This window comes from Galeopterus variegatus, unplaced genomic scaffold (genome assembly GCF_000696425.1).
Source record: "Galeopterus variegatus unplaced genomic scaffold, G_variegatus-3.0.2 Scaffold443, whole genome shotgun sequence".
NCBI lineage: Eukaryota > Metazoa > Chordata > Mammalia > Dermoptera > Cynocephalidae > Galeopterus > Galeopterus variegatus.
The window spans coordinates 473,670-492,478 of record NW_007726554.1 but is presented as its reverse complement, the minus strand read 5'-3'; the positions used below and the strand labels follow the sequence as shown (position 1 = coordinate 492,478).

General features: G+C 35.9%; 1 protein-coding gene across 1 annotated transcript in view; it reads right to left on the bottom strand.

Annotated features, from left to right (window-relative positions):
- The window catches only part of HELQ (helicase, POLQ-like), a 49,332-nt gene extending 30,638 nt beyond the window's left edge, over positions 1-18,694 (bottom strand). Inside the window, exons 1-9 of the mRNA XM_008568797.1 lie at positions 18,448-18,694; positions 16,699-17,413; positions 12,723-12,901; positions 11,609-11,809; positions 11,103-11,175; positions 9,093-9,190; positions 7,819-7,917; positions 6,346-6,491; positions 3,659-3,898 (exon numbers count right to left, since the gene is read on the bottom strand). Of these exons, the coding sequence (XP_008567019.1) occupies positions 3,659-3,898; positions 6,346-6,491; positions 7,819-7,917; positions 9,093-9,190; positions 11,103-11,175; positions 11,609-11,809; positions 12,723-12,901; positions 16,699-17,413; positions 18,448-18,627 (1,931 nt within the window). The 5' untranslated portion in view covers positions 18,628-18,694. The remainder of the gene's footprint in view (positions 1-3,658; positions 3,899-6,345; positions 6,492-7,818; positions 7,918-9,092; positions 9,191-11,102; positions 11,176-11,608; positions 11,810-12,722; positions 12,902-16,698; positions 17,414-18,447) is intronic.
- Between the last annotated feature and the right edge of the window lie 115 nt (positions 18,695-18,809).

Sequence of the window (18,809 nt, the reverse complement as noted above, 5' to 3'; positions counted from 1 at the left end):
TATGCATATTTATTTATAAATCTATAAAACTTCAGATTTCAACTGTTTTTGACCTACAAAAATGGCAATTTCTATCCTGCTCATGTATACAGAAGTCTGTAGTCAGCTTTCCTGTACAAAGGCGAGAGATTTAAAACCTATGCCATTTACCTATACTAATCAACCGACTCCCTTATTTATAAATCTCAAGAGACAGCCAAGATTATTAAGCACTTAAAACTAAGAACACAAAAGAGAAACAACAAGAACATACAGAATCAATGACCAACAGAAACAGATATTATAGGGAACTGAAGAGAACTTTTAAAAATTCTAATCGGTGTCCACAAAAAATTCCAGATATTATATTCACAATACAAAAGCAGGCTGTTATAAAGAAAGAACAATAAAGGAGAGTTCTTGAACATTAAAAAATTTTTAAAAATTCATTAAAAAATTTCAATTGAAGAACTGAATAATGAATGAACATAGTTAATGGGTACAATTAGAAAGTGATTTTATCATATGGAGGATAAAGTTAAAGAAATCACACAGTTCAAATAGATTGAAAAATGTGTATGAAAAGTTAAGAGATATGAAAGCTCAATCTAAGAGGCCTGTCTAGCTGAAGTCACAAAAAGCAGAAAGCAGAAAAAACAGGACGGAAGCAATAATCACAGGAAAATGGAATAAAATTAAAATGAAGAAAGGCATAAAGCTTTAGATGAAAACACCCACCCAAGTGCTAAGCCCTATAAGTGAAAAGTAGGTAAATTGGGATTGATGGAATGTAGATTAGACGTCCTGTTTCAAACCTTGCCTTCGAAAATCAATGGCTGGGCCCGCCTGTGGCTCACTCAGGAGAGTGCTGTGCTGATAACACCAAGGCCACGGGTTTGGATCCTATATAGGGATGGCTGGTTCGCTCACTGGCTGAGCGTGAGCGTGGTGCTGACAACACCAAGCCAAGGGTTAAGATACCCTTACCGGTCATCTTTTTGGATTAAAAAAAAAAAAAAAAAAGGAAACTCAATGGCTGGGTGTGAAGTTGAATAAGTTATTTAATTGTCCCATGTCTCAGTTTTCTCTTCTAAAATGTGGGTATTAAAATATGATCTTCTTTACAGAGGAGTTGTAAGGACTGAATAAATAATGCATGTAAAGCTGTTATTACAATGGAAGGGAGAGAATGTAATAGCTGCAATTATTATTACATACCAGGATGAAATTTTAAGGTTAAGGAGAAAAGCCTAAAAACATCCAGTGAGGAAAAAATAGCAAACCCATGCAAAAACAAAGATAAGCAACACTGGCTCCTAGAAGACATGGAACAATATCCACAAAATCCACAAATGAAAATAATTAAACCTAGAATTCTTTTCCTAGTGAAGTGTCAAGATGTGAGGCCAAAAGAAAGACATCTTCAGCTATCTAAAGACTCAAATTTTTTTTTTACCCCCAATGTGGCATTCTAAAAATAATTACTCAAGGATGGAAAAATAAAAACTGGATCATGGAAAATGTGAGATAGAAGAGGCAGTGATAAGCAAAAAACAAAACAAAACAAAAATTAAAATTTACAGGTAAGTTTAAATAATTAGGACTGGCCTGTTAGCTCAACTGATACAGCATGGTGGTGCCGATAACACCAAGCTCAAGGGTTCAGATCCTCATACTCTCCAGCCACCAAAAAAATTTTAAAAATTAAAAAAAAGTTTAAATAATTATTGGTTATGAGATAAAAAAATTAAAAAATCTGGAATTAAAATACTAGGTAATTGCAACATATATGGGCAGAGTAGGAGAATATACTAATGCAAAAATTCTTGTTATGTTCAAGAGAGATTAGTTATTGATTAATTCTAAAGTGATAAAAAATTGATTACAACTTTTAAAATTTTAAGATTAATCATTAGAATAACAGAAATAGAATATGTAACTTTCATTTGTCTGAAAAATAGAAAAACATAATCAGTGACAGAAATTGAATATAAAAGAATGGAAAAAGATATAATAGGCAAAAAAATGTAGTCCTAGTATTTAAAGCAAAATCACTAAAAAAACCACAAAGACCAAAGGTATAATTTAACAATAAGATATTTGAAGTAAACCTTTGTATAACTAAATAGTTTTGAAATATGCAAAGCAAAAACTTACAAATGTAAAAAGGAAAAACTGACAACTCCATAATTAAAGTGGGAGATTAACACACCTCTTTAAAACTCATAGATAGGGCCTCAGTGCCCTGCCGGGGAGCCTGGGGCTTGTAGCCCGGACCAGACTCCCCCCAGTCCACACCCAGGCACACAGTGTAGGCACACCGCCAGCGCCTCGGGACCTGCCTGGGGACCTGGGGCATGGATCTGGGGACCGATGCCCCCCACTACCAGGCACACCACCAGCACCAAGAAGTATGCCAAAAAACATCACCTCCACGTGGGTGGCCCAGCACAGCCACCACAGTAACCATGGCTGCCGCGGAAGTGGCTAGACATCACAACCACCATGCAGATGGTCTGCCAGCCTCTGGAGTCCATTGACACAAGGAGAGTCACCAGCAGAGACCAAAGAAAAGAACAGGATGTCTCTCTCTACAAAGCCCATTCCAGAGTGACAGAATAAACATTTGCTCTATGATAATATTGGGGGACCTGAATATACCTTTCAGCATTGGACAGATCAGCTAGACAACAAATCAACAGAGTAACCATTACTCTTTCAGAGACAGAGAAGAAACTTAGGGTTATCAGTGGTGGGAGAAGGGAGGGAAAAGGGGATGGGGAGAGATTGAACAAGGGGCATAAAGAATAAGTACAATTTGTAACAATATACATACTAATAATATTGATTTGATCAACATAAGTCAACATTGAATCCCAAAAATATGTATAATCAATTATGATTCAATAAAAAATAAATAAATAAAAAAACTTTTAAAAAAAGCAATACAACAACAACAAAAAAATAAAACTCATAGATAAGGAAGTGGGAAAGAGGAATTGGTAAAGGGACACAAAAAATCAACTACATCGTATATTGATAAATTAAAATAAAAAATAAATAAAACTCACAGATCAAGGAATCAAAAGTAGTAAGAAAATAGAAGGGCTGGTAACACAATCAACAACTGTGATTTCACTGAGATATATAAAATTGCATACCCAACAGAAAACACATATGAGTATGCTCTTTAACACTCAAAGAAGATTTATAAAAATTGACCATTTATTAGAGAAAAATCACACAGCACAAATTATATAGAGCATATACAGGCCTATACCTCTGGTAAAAACCGAAAAGGTAATCAAGGATTTCCCTTAAAAAGGGTTATCAGACTCAAATGACTTTACGGATTAGTTCTCCAAGGTTTTAAGAAAATCTGTATGCTAAATATACTAAAAAAAGGTGAAAAGCTTGCCAACTACAGTATTTCTACACAACTAGGGTAAAAAACCCAAAGCCAGATAGGGAAAAAAGAAGAAAGAAATTCTAATACCAGGAAATCTACTGTTATTTTTTATTAAAATATTAAAGGAAATAAGCCAAATAATCAACTCAGCAAATGCTGAAGAACATTTGATAAATTCTCACCCACTTCTGAGAAAGAGTAAAACAACAAAACTCCTTGCAAGCTAGAAACTGAAAAGCTTTAAGCATGGCCAAGTTACATATCTCTTACCTTCGAGCTGGTAGGTTGACACCTGCTGCTAAGGTGGATGTGCAGGTAAAAAGACAGAGAACTCCTATAGAATAGGCCTCCTCCAAGAGCTTCCTTTCATCACTTGTTAAGCCACTATGATGATAGGCAACACCAAATGGGATAGTGTGCTTTAAAACAGGACACAGGTTGCCACTGCTGATATTCTTCAAGTTCTTAACCAAGTCATGTTTTTCTTTCTCCCTGTGTTTCAGATAGTCCCTAGAAAAAACATCTGTTAAAAATATGAAACCTTGCTCTTATAGTGACAAAATGCCTATCACTGTCATTTTAGTAGATGCCATGCATTCTTTTTCAAAAATGTACTACTTCTATCGATATAAGTATATAAAATGTTCTTAGAATTTTGATTCTACTGGGCCGGCCTGGTGGCACACTGGAGAGTGCGCCGCTTGGGAGTGCGGTGGCGCTCCCGCTGAGGGTTCGGATCCCATGTGGAGACCGGTTCCCGCTCACTGGCTGAGCGCGGTGCGGGCGCAACACCGAGGGTTGCGATCCTGTTGCCAGTCCCCAGTACGGGCGCAACACCAAGGGTTGCGATCCCGTTACCGGTCAGTAAAAAAGACAAAAAGGAAAAAAAAAAAAAAAAGAATTTTGATTCTACAAGCTATTGCTAAATGGGTACAGAATTTTATGTTTAGGATGACCAAAAAGTTTTAGAAATAGATAGAGGTAGTGGCTACACAGCATTGTGAGTGTAATTAATTCCACACAATTGTATGTTTAAAAATGCTTAAAATAGGAGCTATCTATTTAGTTCACTTGGTTAGAGCATGGTGCTGATAACACCAAAGTCAAGGGCTCAGATCCCCTTACTGGCCAGCCTCCAAAAAAAAAAAATGTTAAAAATGGAAATTCTTATATATGTTTTACCACAAAAAAAACTGGGGAAAAAAAATTGATCTTATACAAGTAGAGTGTAGAATAGTGGTTTCAGAGGCTGCAGAAGGGAGGGGGGAGGTAAGGAGGGGCAGAGGTTGGTTAATGGGTATAAAGTTAGTTAGAAAGGAGGAATAAGTTCTGGTGTTCTATTGCACAGGAGGGTGACTATAGTTAACAATAATGTATTATATATTTTAAAATAGCCAGAAGATAGGATTCATAGTTCATCTTATGAATCCATGGATGCCAGGTTTAGACCCTTGCTCTAGATGTTGTTGTTGTTTTTTCTCTACAACATACATCTTTATCAAAGATGATTTTTTATTTTAAGGCATAAATTTTCATCTCTGGAGATAGAAGCACATATATTATTAAATCATACTTACTATGTGGTAAAACACTGACTGTATACACTCTAGCATTTTAGAAACCTCAATAATACCCTATAATGTCTCTGTCACTTAGCCAGTGTTAAATTACCTTAAATTATTATAAGAAAATAAGTGGTTTAATGAGAATACTTCAATGATAATTTAACTTTCTTAGGGTTTTAAAATTTAAAAAAATTTTTAAATTTTAACTTCTCAATATAAATTGTAGTCGATTTTCATGTCCTTTTAACCCATTCCCTTCCCCCCTCCCCTACCCCACTACATCATATCTGTTCACTTGTCTTAACAAGTTCAAGGAATTGTGATTGTTGTTTCTTCTCCCCCTCCTTATTTGTATGTATATTTTATTTATTTATTTATTTATTTTTAGCTCCCACAAATAAGTGAGAACATGTGGTATTTCTCTTAGCTTTCTTAGGTTTTTATAATCAAAATCATCACTGTAAAGGCAGACTATCAGTTACCAAAATGAACAACTCCTTGAGCTTATCCTAAGCATTTTTACTTTGTGCTGTTCAATAAATTTAATTCAATTTTAGACCAATCCATGACAGTAGGATTATGAAGGGAGGTAGAGGATGACTAGGTTAGAATTCAGGTTAATACTCTATAAATGGTGATATAGTAGTAGCTAAGGGGCCAAAAAGATGTCTGAAAAAATGATAAAATCACACACGGGACAAATAGGTACAGTAAAAACTGAACTGTCAGTACTTCTAAAGTCAATTTACAAATTACACTTACCTCTATGAGTATGACAGAGCCAAAATTAAAATACTGTAAAATTGCAAACCAATATATTTCTTAATTATTTAGAAAATTAAACTGAACTGCCCATACAACTTAAGTGTGACATTTACTCAGAAAACAAAGGCAACAGTATTTAATTAAAGAAAAGGTTAAGGTGAAGATATAATTTGTCCCTACAGTGATTACAGCAATTAGTACTTTGACTATCTAAGCCAGACATTCTTCACGTTGACTGTACATTGGACTTGTCTGGGGAGCCATACAAAATGATGCCTGGGTCCCACTCCCAGAGATTCTGATTCGTCTAGGATGTAGCCTGAGCACTGGGATTTTTAAACCTCTAAGATGATTCACTGTGCAGCCAAGGTTGTGAATCACTGATCTAGACATTATATTAGTCAGCATTCTCTTATATGTAGCCTTAGAATTTTTCTCTGGCTATTTCACATGTAAATTTCACAGTTAAATTTTCTTTCTTTAAGGTCAGGGCCTTTAGAACTTACTATAACAACTAAATATAATAATATGCAAGAAGTAATTAGTGCTTGCTCAATAAACAGAATGCATAGCTTATAATTCATGATAAAAATAAAATAAAATACTTCTTTTAAAATATTAACATACTTGCTTAAAAACCTGCATATCATTTCTGCTACATTTTCACAGTTCTTCTTAGTGGGACAAAAAACTAAGCAGGAATAATTGGGAATAACTTCTGTCACCAATGCTACCAAGTAATCAGGATCCATCTTTTTCAAGGTATCAGAATACTGCAAAACAAGATGTAGGAACAGGGTAGTTAGTAACCATGAGTGAATGTCAATTTTTTACCAGCATGATTTGAAAGGTAAGTAAACCATCCATAATTCTGAACTTCTCACTTGATAAATCTGATCATTTGAAGAAAAGATGAAACCTATATTAAACAACAAAATGTTAAATCCTACTTTTCTCTTAGGTTATTAGAGTTTTGTTAGATATATTTAGTTTTAAAAAAACAAGATAAATTTAAAAAATGAAAATAGTGTTATTAATAACCTTACTACATGCCCATTTCCACTAAAGCAGAACAAAAAGCCCACAGAGAGAAACACAGATTTATCCTAATAATAGTCAAAGGACTACATAAATAAAATATATACTTTACTATTATGAATAATTTTCAAAAACACAGATTCAACCATACTAAAGAACATATTTCTAACACTGAATTATGACAATTTTTACAACACTAAGCAGACATGAAGACTTCAAAGAACATGAAAAAGAAATGTAAAGTTATTGAAAATCTCCTCAGTTCCTTCGATTTTATTGAAAACTAATTAAGATACAGATTTTGAATAATACTCCTTCATAGAATTCTAAACAAGCTGTAAAATCTCTTTCTCCTCTTTATAATATTCTTCATTCAAAGTATAAAGTGACTTTAAATGCCAAGTCATAAAACATTGACACAGTAGATATTACCATTTTCATATACCAGTATCTGAACTACATGGTCCATAAATTATCCTTTGTTATTACTGTTGCTGAATGAATAAACATTTAAGAGAGAGGTTTCCAAATTTTCCTGGTTCACAGAGCCCTAAGACCAAAAGAAATATCTAATGGTTCTGTTAATTAAGTAGTTAGGTCCAAACAACTTAATAAACATGTACTTCCTCACAATTTAGTAGCCATCTGAGTAAATAATACACATCAAGTGAATGAAAAAATATTTTTATTTCATTTTTAAACACAACAGCTCACTAATGAGATATGTGCATAACTTGACACTGTCTTTCAAACTTTGGAGTAAGACTGGACATAAACATTCTCATTTTCTGATTGATATTCATATGGTATCTGCTTACAGCAACTGCAAAAACCTCAATTTCACAATAATGTGTCATAGAAAGGAATATAGCGTGATGTAATGTTGAAACTGCAAACTAGCTACCATGAACCAGTAGTTTGTATGGTGTCCAAGAGATGTCAAGCATCAGCCATTTTTCTCAAAAACTTAAACTATACCATGGTACCCATGTGATTATGTGGTGCCCCAGGATATCTGGGCACAAAGTCTGGGAACCCGGATTTAATGATTAGCAACATTACCTTATAATTAAGGAGACGTGAAAAAGTCATACCATTCTCAGCTTTGCTGTCAACCTCATACACTGTATCATTTATTTTCAGATATTCTTTTAATTCAACCTTGAATTAAAAGGACATTTGCAATTAATACCACATATGAATTCCTCTTTCCAGAGTTTTAAATTTTGTAAAATATGTTGCAAAAAGAACAGCTATGCAAAGATTTTAGCTTTTTTATATGTAAAATATGCTTCAAATTAAAAGTTTTGCTTTACCATTTTTTCTATTTTTCCCTTTAAATCAAAATAAGGATTAATATCCTTGAAGAAATACTTTCAAATCGAGTAGCTACATATCTAAAAGGAAACCAGACGCTTTTGTATTTGTCACAGAAAGTACAAGTGAGTTATAGTGTTCATACTCTTTATCTTTCATTAAGGAGTTATTTATGTTATTCCCCCAAATCTAAAACTTTCTGTCTTATTAGTCATCTGTTTTAATTCTAAATACCGCCATGTTATTTTTAGTTTAATTATTTGAAGACAAAAATAGTTTGTCAATGCTGCTCACTGCATTTCTTAAAGGATACACTCTATTGTGACAACTAAGGTCAGAAAATATCTTTTGAAAATTTTCATATTGGGTGCAAATGTAAAAACATCAAATTTCAAATTAAAGTTTGGTGATTATAAAAAATTATTTTCTGAAAATCTATTGAGACACAGAACATGCACACTAGTACTGCAAACAGGGCGTTTATGCACATTATGAGCTACTTTCAAATAACTGCAATTACATTTGTTTACTTTCTTCAAGCATTTTGGGAATGCTGTTATTGAGGAGTTTAAACAAATCCATCTGAAGCCTTAACTTATTAAAAAAAAATTATAACTACCAAAGCATAAATATTTGAAAATATCTTAACTTTTAAGATACCAATTTTTAATGTACCAATAACTCAAAATATGTCTCACTAAATTTTGGCCAAATGAAAAAATTTACCTTAGAGAATAAGTAGTAAAAAACAGAATGAATTTGGAAAAATTCATTGAGGATCCATGGGCCAAGCACTGTTCCGGGTACTATAGATACATAGTGACCAAAGCCAGGATTCCTGACCCCTCAGAGTTTACATTCTCTATATACGAACTCTTATTAGCAGAAAGCCATGGTGAGAGGAATTTTTTCCACTTTCACTACTTTATAGAATTTTTTATATACTATGTTTACTACTTTTATTTCTAATTAGGATGAATATATAACAAATCAGTACAGTGCAAACCTTAGATACATACTGGTCTAAACTGACTGGTGTAATATTCTGCTTGAAGAAACTCTTGTAGGTCTTCAACATTGCTTAATGTTGCACTCATACCAATAATTTGAGTTGTTTCTAAAAACAAACAAAACAAAATGCCAAAGCATTAAGGAAAATGTGTTTAGTATATCATAAAGTAATTCTAGCAAACTTTTTGTGCTCTGAATTCTTCCTGAGTGGTTTGGGAAGGGAGAGGGGAGAGGTAAGAAAAATACAAATATATTGCCAGTATATTAATCAGGCAATCAAAGAATGAAATCTATCAGGTATCCTGAAAATGAATACTTAGAATTCATAAAATTTAAAACTTTGCAAGATGTAGAATACTTATTAAGACTTCTAAACAAAAATAATGAGTGTAAATATGCTTATGGCTGTCTATCTGGGTGATCTCTATGAAGAGTTATGATACCGTTCCACAGGTAAAGCTACAGACAGATGTAGAGTATAAAATACAGGGCTAAATGAATCCCAAACTCTTGCCACACAAAAAGTCCTTTATGGGATCTTGCTATCAGGTTGCTAACTTCTTAATTTTTAAGAAATAAAGGTGGAGCGAAGCTTGTGAAGCTGCATGACTTCCTGGGCAATACAAAATGACTGCTCTCTATGTAGACTTAGCTATTGAATCAAAACCAAAGAAGCATTCTTAGCAAATGTTTCTTCATTGCTGCTGTCTTAAAATAGTGTCTGGTACACAGTAGGTTCTTAATAAATATTTTTTGAATGAATGGTTATAAAGTGCTACAACCTGCCTAAATACCATTGCTGTCAAAAAATTTTTTTTTTCCTTTTTGTCTTTTTTCGTGACTGGTAACAGGATCGCAACCCTCGGTGTCGCGCCTGTACCGCGACCGGGCAACGGGATTGCAACCCTCGGTGTCACACCTGCACCGCACTCAACCAGTGAGCGGATCGGTCTCTATATGGGATCGGAACCCTCGGTGGGAGCACCACCGCACTCCCAAGCGCAGCACTCTACCGAGTGCGCCACCGGGCTGGCCCCTGCTGTCAAAAATTTTAAAATAATTCTTATTAAGGCTGGCCAGTTAGCTCATTTAGTTAGAGTGTGGTGCTGATAACACCAAGGTCCAAGATTTGATCCCTGTACCAGCCAGCCACCAAAAATAAGATTTGACCTTTATAGTTAATAATTTTTCCATATATAAGCTAAGTATTCCAATACTGTATCAATAAATAGTAGAGATGACACTTAGAATAACTATTTCATGCACACGTAAAGAATATCTAATGTTGGGGCCGGCCCGGTGGCGCACTGGATAAGTGCGCTGCTTGGGAAGCGCGGCGGCGCTCCCGCCCGAGGGTTCGGATCCCACATACAGACCGGTTCCCACTCACTGGCTGAGCGAGGCGCGGGGGCAACACCGAGGGTTGCAATCCCGTTGCCGGTCCCCGGTCCAGTACGGTGGCAACACTGAGGGTTGCGATCTGTTGCCGGACACGGAAAAAGACAAAAGACAAAAAAAAAAAAAAAAAAAAAGAATATCTAATGTTGCAAAATAGCTCCTTAAAGTAACTACTTAAATAAACTCTTTGTTGATATGATGATGATGGTGGCAGCAGCAAACCTTTATTGAGTGCTCTTGGCTATGGACTGCTGAATGCTTTACATGCGTTAACTGGGAATCCTTACAATAATCCCATCAGGTTATACCATTATTATCTTCATTTCACAGATAAAGAAACAGAGAGTCGAGTGATGTGACTAAGCACACATAGCTAGTAAGTGGAGGATAATGATAGAGGATGTCTCCAAATACTAATTTCATTTATTTTCATAATTCTACTCATCCATCCATTCTTCCAACAAAAATCTATAAGCTTATTTTAGAAATTAAAAAACTAAGGCAGAAAGTTTAGTATGTTGCTCTAGGTAACATACTCTAAATAGTAATATAACTGTCTTTTATAGGTCTCTTGATTATAAATCAATTAGTGATCTCACTTAAAAAAAAAAAAAACTTACTGCTAGTGTAGAGGACTTTTGCTAGGGTCATTTCCAGGATAGCTCCACGGCTTCCTTCACCAATCATGTGCAACTTTGAGATTAAAAAAAAAGGCAGAAAATAAATCTTCATATAATGCCCATATAAAACATGCATATATTTGAATGAAATGAATATGTAATCTTTGCTTTATAGCTCTTAAACATTTTGGACATAACAACTATAGTATATATGCATTATTTCATTGGTATTTTAAGTTAATGAGTTTTGGAGCAATATCCTGACACATCTGGGATTCATAAGTACTATTATTAAATTATATATACACATACATTCACACTTTAGCCAACACTTGACATAAAACCAAATTTAAGATTACCAAGTGTGGGATGTCTTCACCTATATTGTCTATATATTAAAATAAATTACTTATTCTTATGGAGGTACTAAGCAGATCCACATAATCAGAATAATAAATATATTAGTATAATAAAAACATTGATAAATTACAAAAATAGTAACCAACCTCATCTACAACAACCAGACCCAGACTGCTAATCCTTCCAGTTTCAATCAAGGAGTTCACCAGGCTATGTCCTTTTTCAATAGTGGCAATATACAGTGACTTCTTTTCTCTCCTTTTAATTGGAGGAAATTTTCCTTTGCTTCCAGCATATTCTTCAACAAAGAAACCAAGTTCTATACCAAAACTTGACAAACCTGAAATCTAGAATATTAGTTAAAATAAACAAAAAAAAGTGCTCATAGGATTTTTAAAAAAGCTGAAGTAGTGTTTAATATGAATCGATGGGAACAAGGTCAAAGAGAAAGCATACATATCAAAGAATGCTATAAAATTAATGTGCTGGTCTTTGCAAAATAAATGCAACTTTTAGAGTAAATAATAAATGTGAAAATATACTTCAATGGTCTCCTTTGATGTCAAAAAGCATCAGAATAATTCATTTACTTTGATAAAGTAACTGATGAGTTTTTGTTTGAAAAAGCTGGCTAAATATTAATAGAACATTCAAGATGGAGTTTAATCCACCAGTTTAGAAAAAATAAAACTTTCTACAACAGGTCATTGGTATCTGAAGAGATTTTATGTAAATACTCTATACTGCTTTTGTATATCCTAAAAATATTCTCTATCATTAAGAGGTTCTTCTCAGTCAATAAAAAGTTCTTACACTTATGCTAGTTTTTAGATTTTTTTTTTTTTTTTTTTTTTTTTAAAAGATGACCGGTAAGGGGATCTTAACCCTTGCCTTGGTGTTGTCAGCACCACTCTCAGCAGTGAGCTAACCGGCCATCCCTATATGGGATCTGAACCCATGGCCTTGGTGTTATCAGCCCCCCACTCTCCCGAGTGAGCCACGGGCCGGCCCCTAGTTTTTAGATTTCTTTTTTTTTTTTTTTTAAAAGATGACCGGTAAGGGGATCTTAACCCTTGCCTTGGTGTTGTCAGCACCACTCTCAGCAGTGAGCTAACCGGCCATCCCTATATGGGATCTGAACCCATGGCCTTGGTGTTATCAGCACCACACTCTCCCGAGTGAGCCACGGGCCGGCCCCTAGTTTTTAGATTTTAATGTTAAAATAATATTAGCAAATATTTGTTTTAAAAAATACCACACCTTTTCCTGGACAATTGCCACATATGGAAGGATCATTAAAACATCCTTCCGCCGGCAAAGCAGTTCCTGTAGCATTAGAATCTCAGCCACGAGGGTCTTTCCACCACTTGTTGGCAAGGAATATATTAAATTTTTTCTTTCTCGCACAGAATTCAGTGTTAAGCAAGTATGTTGCCATTCTGCAGAATTTAAAAAAAACAACCAAGGCATTATTTTCACCTTCCATACTCTCAATCTCAAAACTGCTTTCTAAGAAGGAAAAATTAAATCTCTCCCTGTGTGGTGATCTTCTCATAAGGGTAAATGTAATTACAATCAATGTTTAAGGTCAAAAATCCTAGGTGTGCAATGTCCAACTTGCACAGCCAGTGACAATCTAGTTCAGGCCTCCTCAGCAGGGTGAGCAACTAGCCCACCTATTCACCAGCTACAGACTTAGGTTTAAGACTCTAGCAGGGCAGGCAGTAGCCTGGTGGACAAGGGGCATCATCCAGGACACCAGAGGAGCAAAAGGACAGTACAAAGACTCTTATGTCCTGCAAGGAAATTATGTAAGCTCCCCTTCTTCATTCACCCAAAAGGCATCTTAGAGAGAAAAAGGGGAGAAGGAAAAAAAATATGTATGAGGTTTTAAACAAACCAATAAAAACTTCAACTAGCTCTCACGGGAACCTGGACTCTGAATGGCCCCCAAACCAATTTAAACTGATAGGACTGTTTAAACCATAAAAGACTAGGATTATTAATTGGCACATCTAGGGTTCCCATAACTCAGCAAGGTGAGATTCATGAAAACAGATCAAAGACATGGTGTGGAAACTATTATAAAGGATAATTTGACAATGCAAATCATCAAAAGTCTTCAAAATGTGTATCAGTATTTCATCACTAGAAAAACAGGCAAAAGATATACTTCACAGCAGGAAGAAATGCTAATGGCCAACAAATACCTGAAAAGATACTCAACTGTTACCTCTTGGGCTGGCAAAATAAACAAACAAATAAAATAAAAAGCTCTTCACAACGTAAAATCCAGAGCTGACTAGAGTGGGGAGAAATAGTTTATGTTCTCACAAACTGCACACTCTCATGTACAATTTGTGAGAATATAAACTGCTGTAATCTTTCTGGAAAGTAATCTAGCAGTATCAAAAAACTGCACATTGCCTTTGATCTAGCAGTATTCCTTCTACATCTACAGAAATAAAAGCAAGGGTATACAAAGATTATGTGTAGGATGTCCATCACAACACTGTAGATAACAAAGTGCCATGGGGGGGGATGGTAAAGGCTGAATGAATTATTGCACAATCATATGCTGTAATCCTCTGAAACTTAAAAATGGGGATAGATCTACTTATATATGTTCAACATGCAGTTAAGGAAAACGAGCAGATCATAAATGTGGGTGGGATAGTATGAATCCAATTATATACAAATAATAGAAAAGAATACATGCATAGAAAAGTTGGACTTGAATATGTTTTAAAAATCAAATTTAAAAAATGACTAAGGATATATTACAAAGATACTAAAAATAGTTATATCTAAATGACAGAGCCACAAGTGACTTTATCATGCTTTTTTGGTGATTCCCAAATATTTACAAAGGACTAAGTATTTCTTTCTTTAAAAATATGTTTAAAATACTTAAGTTTAAAATTTAATACTTAAAAATTAAAAAACATCATGCTTTTTTGGTGATTCCCAAATATTTACAAAGGACTAAGTATTTATTTCTTTAAAAATATGTTTAAAATACTTAAGTTTAAAATTTAATACTTAAAAATTAAAAAACACTTGATTGGTATCACCCATTAGTTATCAAACTGCAGGTATTTATCCCAAAATACAACTTAACCATATCCCCATTATATCCAACTCAGATTTTTAAGTATAAAATGACCAAAATAACTAATATTTAGGAATATTATTTATCATCACACATTAAAAAATAAATATATTAACCTAGTTCTTAACACTTATATAAAACACATTAACTATGTAATTCTATGATAAAAATGCTAAGGTAACAGTGTAGGGTTTAGGTTCTCTAGCTCAGTGTTTCTCAAACTTTGGGGCAGGTCAGAATCCCGTGAAGTCTTGTTAAAACAGATTACCAGGCTCCACCCCCACAGGTTCTGTTGCAATAGGTCTGGGGCAGGGCCTGAGAATGTGCATTTCACCAAGTTTCCAGGAGATGCTGTAGTCTAGGAACCACACTTTGAGAACTACTGCTTTAGCTTAATGAAAAGTAGCACACATATTTATGCTTTAAATTGGTCATGCTATTAAGCCAGATTTACAAGTAAAAAGATTTAAAAAGTTATTTACTGAAGTTATTACTTAGAATCTACCAATATAATTATTGATAATCATTACCAACATCTAATTTGGCATGTCCTTGACACAGAATATAACTTGTAAAACAATTATTATTATTCTCCCTTTTTTTATAGACGAAAAACTAAGGCTTGGAGGATAAAGCTGTGTTTAAGTGACAGGGCCAGAAATCATGAGGAGGCTGACAACCCCCAGCAAATGAGAACCTACCAGAGTGTATCAGGCACAGCACTAGTTACATAAGAAAGAGTTAGATAGAGCTCTGTCCTCAGAGTATTCATTCTTGCATGAGGTAAGATTAAACAAAGAACAAGGTGCTAGGAGAAAAGCAGAGGGAAGAAAGTTAACATCTACTTCCAGGGAAATACACACCATTAACTCTTAGACCATGAACCTCACAATTTAGAATTTATTAGACTCTTGTATAGTCCTGTATTAGACTTTGAGTGTTTCTTGTAGTACTATTTCTCTAATCTGATTGTCTTCTGAGATGAGAACCCATGTTTTCATGTAGGTCATAAGATCCTAACAGAAGCAGAAATAGTTATGAAGTGATAGACTGAAGCACTGATCTTCCAGGATGGCAGCAACTGTCCCTTCTTTGTCTAAAATGGCAAATATTTAAAATATATGCAAGGACCCAGGATTTTTGAAAAATACTACAACATACATTATTATTATGACTATTTCTTTGCACTTAAATCTTGACTGCAGCCATCTCTTAAGATGTTTAGTTTTAATCAATGGTATTACTAATACTTATTTCTTTCACTCAAGACATGAGTGTTCAAATGGAATTTTAACAACTAAGTTTTGGTAGAGAAGACAAAGCCAAACAAGAAAATACCAGCTAAGAAAACCGAGGAACAGCTAGACAATCAGAGAAAAATCCAGGAGTGAAGTGTCAAGAAGAAATGAGTTTCTTTTTTTTTGTCTTTTTCGTGACTGGTAAGGGGATCGCAACCCTTGGCGTGGAGTTGCCCACACTGCGCTCAGCCAGTGAGCGCACCGGCCATCCCTACATAGGATCCAAACCCACGGCGGGAGCGTTGCTGCGCTCCCAGCGCCGCGCGCTCCCAGCGCCGCACTCTCCCCAGTGCGCCACGGGGCCGCCCGAAATGAGTTTCAAGAAGGGTGTGGTCAACAGTGGCAGGTAAACTACTGAGAAGCTAAATAAGGAAAGCATTGCTGCGCTCCCAGTGCCGCGCGCTCCCAGCGCCGCACTCTCCCCAGTGCACCACGGGGCCGCCCGAAATGTGTTTCAAGAAGGGTGTGGTCAACAGTGGCAGGTAAACTACTGAGAAGCTAAATAAGGAAAGCACTTAAAGTATCATTGGGTTTAGAAACCCTAGTCATTACATCTCAAGCAAGAGCACAGAACCCAGAATTGGAGTGGACTGAGAAATTAATTGAAGTGAGAAAAGAGAGACAGCAAAGATAACTTGTTTGAGAAGTGTGACTGTGAAGAGAAGGAAAGAGGTATCAGGATAGGCATGGAAAGATGACAACTGATATTTCAATGTTTTCAAGATGAGAATTATGACCATAGAAGCATTTGCTTCCATAGATTTGCACTAATATTATGGTAATAATGAAAAAAAATTTTTTTTTCCATTTCAGCAAAAAGCATTACCATATAACTTTTCAATTCCCTTGAACTGAACATAAAGGTCTCTCACTTTGCTGGGTAACGAATAAAAAGGACCAAGGTCATGTGATGATGACTCAATTATTTTTTTAGCAACATTAATTTCTTCAGATAGGAGAGTCTCTTTGAGCTGTTTACTCCTAGAAATTATTGGTGTTTGGACCTTGGCATTTCCAGTCATGGCACTTTTGAGATCATCTTTAACACTTTTTCTCCTATTCATATCTGAACCAGTTCTGATTTTAGAGGAGAATTCATCATTTTTCTGGGGTTGCTCTATGCAATTATGGGGCAATTCCTCATTCACAGTCTTGTGATAGTATGAGTTCCAATCCCTTTCTATAGCAGACTGATCACACAAATCATTTGAAGAGTTCTGCAAATTTTCAAAGTATAAAACCTGTGAAGAAGGTACATCATACAAAAGATCAGCTCCAGGTTCAAGAGTGACATCATTATGTCCACTTTGATTCTTTGTGTGCTCATCAGTTTTTAATTCAGTAAAGTTGTCTATAGGAGTAATGCTGAGTTTGTTTTTGATGCTTTCTGAACAAAGATCTTCAGTAGCAAAATCTGTAGCATGTTTTCTATGTTCAGGAAGTTGCATATATTTTTGTTCCAGGTCGTCAACTTGAGCTAAAAAGGAGTTTTCAGTAAAGCTATCATAGTCACCAAACATGTCCTCTTCACTGTCACTATGCTGAAAAGAAAACAAAAACACTTATGGACAATTCCAGTTTCATTAGGAATAAAAGCTTCAGCTTAGGGTTGTACCAAGTATATAATTATATGGTCACATATGGATAATAGACCTTCATGTAAATCACCCTCTGAAAAAGATATTATTACCATCATCTTACAGAATGAAGAAATGGAGGCCCATAGAAGTTAAGTAACTTTCCTAACCAGCACTCCTGGAGTGTTGTGGTACTGCGATTCTACTTTTACGCCTATGCTAAATCCTTAAAACGGTAACAAGATTGGCAGAGATCTATTAGGATGTCAGCTCACCAAAAGTTTCTGTTAACTGCAGCATTCCCCTCCCAGACTCCAATCTACATAGACTGGCCTGTAACAAAGTCACGGCTATACCACTAGACATTCCAAGCAGATTCTGGTCCTGCGCATTTGGAATTGAGACTGAGTCTGTACACTAACTTGGGGTGGTCTAGTGAAGAGGAGAGATGCTAATTTGGTGGCAGTAATATAGTGAAGTGATTCAGAACACACAATTTGGAGTCATTACTGTAGTTTTTCAACTTCTCAGGGCCCAATTACTATTGTAAAATCTACATAATGTACCCAGTTCAACGAAGTACCCAGCACAAGACGAGTCTTCAATAAATAGATTTTATTAGTACGCTGAGAGTAGCGTGATTTCGAAGTCTAGGTATGCGTCTCAGTCATACCACTTTATTTGCTGCGTGTACAACTTTTATGTCTCGGGGTCTACGTTTCATATCTATATAGGAATGTGGATAAAGCAATACCTCATAAATGCAGATTAACGGCGGTAACAAATACGACAGAAGTCAATAAAAGCTATTATCTAACTGGACAATCGTTTGCACTCGGGCAGGAAACTGACAAAATGTTGCAGTTTTAAGCTCTAAGCCTGGTCTCCCACCCCTCTTTCAGTGGACACGCGGAGGAGGTTTGCGTTGGTAACACCGCCCCAAAGGTAGTTAATGGGCCGAAGCACGTGGGGGAATTTGTCAGTGGCTCGGGCTGTACCTTCACCGGTTGCACGCCCACGGTTTTCCGCCGTCGACTCCCGGCCACCGTTTCCTCCTCCTCCTCATCGCCGGGCTTGAGCTCTGCCGCAGTGGGGGCGGCAAAAATGCTCTCCAGGCTAGGACGGTTCCTTTTGCGGATAGACACCCTTCGGCGGATGTGGGAACCGCCTTCATCCATGGCAGGGGCCGAGAGCCCTGCCCGTATGTCGTCTCTAGTGATCCAGCCGCCAAACCCAAGTAGAAGAGAGAGTGGAAGGCAGGGCGAACCCGCGTTCACATCTCCAACCACCTTCGCAAAGACCCCTAATTAATTCTAACGGCTCTCCGACCGCGTCGTCTCTAGTGATCCAGCCGCCAAAC